This window comes from Priapulus caudatus, unplaced genomic scaffold, assembly GCF_000485595.1.
Source record: "Priapulus caudatus unplaced genomic scaffold, Priapulus_caudatus-5.0.1 Scaffold123, whole genome shotgun sequence".
Taxonomy (NCBI): Eukaryota; Metazoa; Priapulida; class Priapulimorpha; order Priapulimorphida; family Priapulidae; genus Priapulus; species Priapulus caudatus.
In genome coordinates this window covers 152,517-158,637 of record NW_014577184.1, presented here as the reverse complement: position 1 = coordinate 158,637, position 6,121 = coordinate 152,517, and the positions used below count along the sequence as shown (strand labels likewise).

The 6,121-nt window shown below is 41.9% G+C and overlaps 1 protein-coding gene across 5 annotated transcripts in view; it reads left to right on the top strand.

Moving 5' to 3' along the window:
* Positions 1 to 6,121, top strand: part of LOC106805683 (dual specificity tyrosine-phosphorylation-regulated kinase 4-like) — an 88,844-nt gene that overhangs the window by 77,581 nt on the left and 5,142 nt on the right. For all 5 annotated transcript variants that reach the window (XM_014807372.1, XM_014807371.1, XM_014807375.1 and 2 more), the window contains 5 exons: positions 2,158 to 2,318; positions 3,311 to 3,447; positions 4,126 to 4,266; positions 4,553 to 4,691; positions 5,451 to 5,532. In XM_014807372.1, the coding sequence (XP_014662858.1) occupies positions 2,158 to 2,318; positions 3,311 to 3,447; positions 4,126 to 4,266; positions 4,553 to 4,691; positions 5,451 to 5,532 (660 nt within the window). The remainder of the gene's footprint in view (positions 1 to 2,157; positions 2,319 to 3,310; positions 3,448 to 4,125; positions 4,267 to 4,552; positions 4,692 to 5,450; positions 5,533 to 6,121) is intronic.

The window sequence follows — 6,121 nt, the reverse complement described above, 5'->3', positions numbered from 1 at the left end:
TCTCTCTCTCTCTCTCTCTCTCTCTCTCTCTCTCTCTCTCTCTCTCTCTCTCTCTCTCTCTCTCTCTCTCTCTCTCTATATATATATATATATATATATATATATATATATATATATACGTGTGCGTGTGTGTGAGTGCGTGCGCGCGCGTGTGTATACGTATGTGTGTGTGCGTGTGTGCGTTCGTGCGTGCGTGTGTGTGTACACTATGTTATTCCTATGGTTAAGACTGCTAAGCAGCTTACACACGGCTAGATTAGGACCATGTTTTGCCGGTTTGCATCACATGCATGTCATGCAGTCGATGACGTCGACAGAAAATCAAATGATGCTGAATCATATGCAGATTAGTTTGTTTTATTATTATTCCTTCTGCGATCGTATTAGCTGCTATACGAGCTCAGCGTGTTCTTGTAGTCGTAGATCGAAGGAGAATTCCCGCGTTCCTTAATTGCCAGTAAATGTGATTAGCGACGAACAGTGACGATCGATGCACGTTATTTGCGTCGCGTTTTCATAAATTTGCGCCGAGAGCCCGAGATGAAGAACGTCTAGCGTTTCCCTTGGAGCGAGCCAGTACAGCTCGATCTTCGAACCAGCGTGGGCACGCGAGTGCGTCATGCCGCTCGATTGCAGAAGAACAGCGCGGCAGCCGCATCTTTTCTGTTTTTTTCGCGCAACAATTTCCACGAACGATGCTTTCCATTTTAACGCCGAAAAAATTTCGTGCGGCGCAACGAAAGAAAATCAATGGAGGCGTCTTTGAATGAGCGTAGGAGATAAAGTAGCGAGTGCGATCGCTAGTGTCATCATCTGTTTCGTTGGTTGTGAACCCGTTGTTAGCTCTAACTATCTCCACCCATTAGCATGGTTGTGAACAATTACATCATAAAATACACTACTCATCAGTACTGTCCTTTCCCTGATAGAATCTAGAGCGAAATAAAGTGTCGTTCTGCTCGTTAGAAATCTCACGTCTGTGAGACCTATCCCGGGGTGCTTGGAGTGCAAGGCTTTCCGGGCTTTGAGTGGGTTTATTGTGCGTAAGATGGTACAGATGGTACAGGTGTACCTGTAAGGTGTAAATGAGGGCGTGTTAATTTCGTCATTGGTTCGATAACGGTACCCATACGGTATTATCAATAAAGTATTTCTGGGTGGTAGGTTATTCTTATATTAACCCCTTCTTTATTATTGTCTGCACTGCGCAAGAAATAATAATGTAGCGATAGTACATAGTAGCCATATAAAGTCAAACCTTAGCTAGCAAATATCTATAGAACGGTACCCGTCTATAAAGGATGGCTTTGGCGTTTCTATTAAGTGGCAGTCGTACAAAACACTGAAACCACATCTATAGAACGGACACCTACCTAAGAACGATACATTTGGCGGTTTCCCTTGAGTGACCACTGTATACAGGTTTAGCTGGGCATCGATATCTCGTTAATTGTATTGCAATCGTTTTTGGTTTCACTTTTGGTTTCTAGTCAAACCTTTCATTTCACTTTCAGTAATTGTTCCTCGACGTGATTTTCCATTTGAGAATTAGTCACTGCCCCCACCTCTTGTTCAATGTTTCATTTCATTTATTGTAGCCAAGGGTGAAGCGCGCTTGACTTTGATTTCTGGAAAAAGTGAACGTGGCATGTCGGTGTCGTAACACCGTACTCTCGGCCAAACTCATGATCCTTGGGCAACTTCGAATCAGTTGTTATTTTGTTGTGGTCCCTTTTTTGATGGCTAACGGGGTAATATTCCTTCACCAAAATTATCGAATATGCATGAAAACCCCGTGTTACCTCGTATAACACACACAGATACACACAGGCGTGCGCGCGCACACATTCAATGGAAATACCAAAGGTGTTCTTTATAGGCAGGTGTCCGTTTTATAGAGGTGGCCGCCGCTAACACATGTTTGACTGTATTTCCATATTCCATGATGCGGATATCTCCAAACATATAAAAATGTATATCGTTGACTAAAGTCTATGAAATGCGCCCGATCACATATGCATGCAACACAAAACTGAGCCATTTCAGATACTTTCTATGTTGATACATACATTGTATCATAATATAAGTACAATGGGAGAGTACAGTGTACCACATGACGTATTGCAAACTGATGGCAAATCTTTCTTTTCATTACAGAGGCGTTGAAGAGGTACGGGCACCGGTTAACGCCATACGAGCAAGGTGAAATACTAGACTACCCCGAGATATGGTACCTAGGCCTTGACTCGAAAAAGATACAAGGCACAAGCAATAATGCAAACCACGGCTTTGACGACGAAAACGGCTCTTACATTAAGGTGCGTATATCCTTTTTTTTTACAAATTAACCTATCATTTTTTATTGAGATCACCACGCCTCCGTTTAATATGCCGGTCAAGCTCGAGCAGCTTTTTACGCGCGGACGCCAAATTGTCGACTTTGTTACTAAGCATAGTTTTTCGAACGTCCCCATCGCAACGTTTGATTGGCTAGCGCTGCCTGTCAATAACTCCAGCCGCATAGGTCACCGGAGCTACAAAATACCTATTACGGTATCTATGACGACCGTCTGCCAATCTGACGAAGGTTCTTACTCATTAACGAAAGTTAGGCGGAAACAATTATCTAGTCGGCTTGGTCGCTCTCTCGCAGCCATGGGCTCGGGGCCATACGACCGTAGCAGCTCTACCTAGTGTACAGCTCTACCTAGTGTAAGCTGAGCAGTCGCGAACAGGTCGGATAGACCATAGATATATACAACACATGTGTTGTATATATCTATGGATAGATCTATTAACACCTTTCCCGTAATTCGCTCCAGCTCAAAGAACCGGTCACGATATAGTGCACGTATAGAGACGTCTAGTGTCGTAGGCTCGTCTGGTTAGTCGCTTAAACCATCGGGAAAACACAAGGTTTTAATTGAACAATAATTGTTGGATATCGCGAGGTTCTTTGGAATGCTCGACATGATAAATTTAGATGAGAAACTTGTTTTTTTTTAGTGTAGATTGTCAATTGTTTTTGTTTTTTAATTTTAACCCGATGATGACTACTCGAAGTCGAAACTAGTTGATCATCGCTAACTTCATAGTTCGATGACAGCTAGGAATAAACTCCTTAAATCCACATGTTTTAGTGCATGCAGTCGATCTGCATCCCGGGGAAACGGTTCAGACTGCCATTTCACACATGTACAAATTTCAATGTGTTCAGGCGACTGTTTCATCAACGCGTTGTCTTTTGTTTTCAATCATTCACGATGATTATAACGTTTTCTTAGCAATCATGTGTCTGTCTCTCTTGCAGGTGCTTAATGATCACGTAGCATACAGGTATGAGATCCTGGAAGTGATAGGCAAGGGCTCGTTTGGACAGGTGGTGCGAGCGTTCGACCACATGACTGGTGAGGAAGTGGCCATCAAAATGATACGCAACAAGAAAAGGTTCGTGCGCGCGTACGTTAGGCGGGGAACTCAAATATACTATTCTTTAAAGTGTACTTTTCTCTAAAATACCTTCTACGCAGTGAACGAAATACAAAACGTGTTCCCTTGTAGTTCTTCGTAGACGGTTATCGGATTTCCGTTCTATGGAGGTGTCCGCTAATACAGGTTTGATTGCATTATAATTAGGTCTTGATATAATCAAGAGTAGATAATAACACACTGTGTTATTATCTACTCTTGATATAATGGTGATAACAGGGCGTCGCCCACGTGAGATGGGATGGGGTTCTTTCTGCGGCGTGCTGTCTGTATGCACTATATGAAATTGGTTGGGTGAAAGTGGTTGGGTAAATAGTACAGCGATGAACTCCAGAGCAAACCATTTTAGATCTGTCTGTTCGTACGATGCGACATACAATTCGCCGCGATTTTCTCACTGTATTTGTTTACTGGGCGCGTGCCTGGTGTGAGCAAATTTACTCAAATGCCACGCGCCCATAACGGCCTGTGTCGTGATTCGGTAGCCATTGCAGCATATTTCAACTCTATCGCAACTAGCCTATAGCTGCATAGTTCTCTTTCACCATACAGTAGGTGATTCCCAATAATTGTGTTAAGTCGATCTCTTTGCTAACACTGAAGATGACTTGGTAGTACATCCTCTCATTTTTCCAGATTTCACCACCAGGCGGCCGTGGAAGTGAAGATACTGGATCTCCTGAGAAGGAAAGACAAGGAGAATATCTACAACATTATCCACATGAGTGATCATTTAGTATTCAGAAATCATCTATGTATCACATTTGAACTCATGGGGTGAGTGTTTGTTCAGTGGTACGATTAGTATGATTCAGATTAATTATTGACCCGGTTCATTATAACACAGTTACGCACGGCATACACACACGTGCGCGCGCGCACGCAAGCACGCTCACACGCGCGCGCAGAAACACATTCACACGCACGCACCCACGTACGCGCGCGCACACGCACAAGGATATATATATATATATATATTAATTATACTATAAATCAATATAGCAATTTGTATTAATTGTGGAAACATCAGTTGCATAATTTATTAATGTTTTGTCTATTTTAGGAGCAACTTGTATGAGGTGATCAAGAAGAACAATTTCCAGGGCTTTAGCCTGGCTTCTATACGCAGGATAGCTTTTTCCCTGCTCCAGTGCCTGCGTCTACTCTACCGTGAACGTATTATCCACTGTGATCTCAAACCTGTAAGTATATATATATATACGCAATTATTACGCATACACACACGAACAGAGAGAGAGAGAGAGAGAGAGAGAGAGAGAGAGAGAGAGAGAGAGAGAGAGAGAGAGAGAGAGAGAGAGAGAGAGAGAGAGAGAGAGAGAGATGAGAGAGAGAGAGAGAGAGAGAGAGAGAGAGAGAGGACACGAGGTAGATAGATAGGAAGATATGGAGGGTCAGAGAGGTGATATTCTGATATGACTTGTTAATCCTAGTGAGAATTACTGTCAGTGCCATAACGCGTAACTTAGGGGAATTTTTTTACTCAAGCTGGGCTAGGATTTAGGCTAGTATTTCATTTGGCAACGTTTCACAATTTTTACACTAGTATGAAACGCTCATTCACAAGGTTACCTATTGTCCATATAGGCATTTTAATTGTGTGCAAATTAACGTTTCTGCCATCATATTACGGAATAACAGACGCTGATCAAAGCCACACTTTTCTTAGATGTGACGCACTTCAAAGGCGCGGTAAATCTGAAACACGTCCACAAACACACATCTGCAAATTCACTTCCAAATGAGTGCCTCTAAAAGGAATATTGCACGGATCTACCATGCAATGATTTAACATAGAATTCCCATCCAAAAGCTCGCGTGAGAAATCGCTGGACATTGCAAATCATTAAATAGGCCTTTGTTAAACCACCTTCCCACACAGTTTTTTGAAGGAGTTTGTAAATGACGTGTAACAACAGGTGAACTTGGTTGCATTTTTGTAGGAAAACATTCTACTCAAGTCGAAGAGTTCAACGTCTATCAAAGTCATCGATTTTGGTTCCAGCTGCTATGACCATCTCAGAGGTAGGTTTTTAATATTATGCATGTATGTCGGCTATTTCCATTTTTATATGCTTTCAATATTATAAGGTAAAGGGTTGAAAGGTTAATATAGGTTTTATTTAGATTTGGCTCTCTAGAATTGGATTAAAACACGTATATAAACAGCATTATCCAGTTTTCCCTCTTCCATTATCATTTTTGGAAAATGAAACCCGACTGTTATTTTTTCACGACTGGTGCATTGTGTGATCTCCTCCCTCTCCCGCCCACACCAACACGCCGTAGATCGTGAGCCTGGACTATTCATTAGCCAATTTTAATTGCGTCTAGAAAATTAAAATATGAAACCGCGTAATGTAATTATGTAAAGCAGACTGGATTTGATTATTACACACACTGGCACACACGCCCGCACGCGCTCACCCACGCACGCCCTAACACACGCATATGTATATATATATATATATATGCATCAGGCAGTGAAATTTCCATTTGACATAGAATTTTGAGAACTTGATGAGATAGGGCTTGAAACGAATACTCTGATTGATTTTCTATTCTTTCACTATAAAAATTCAAGAATGATTAACATCGCATGATTACCCCTTTG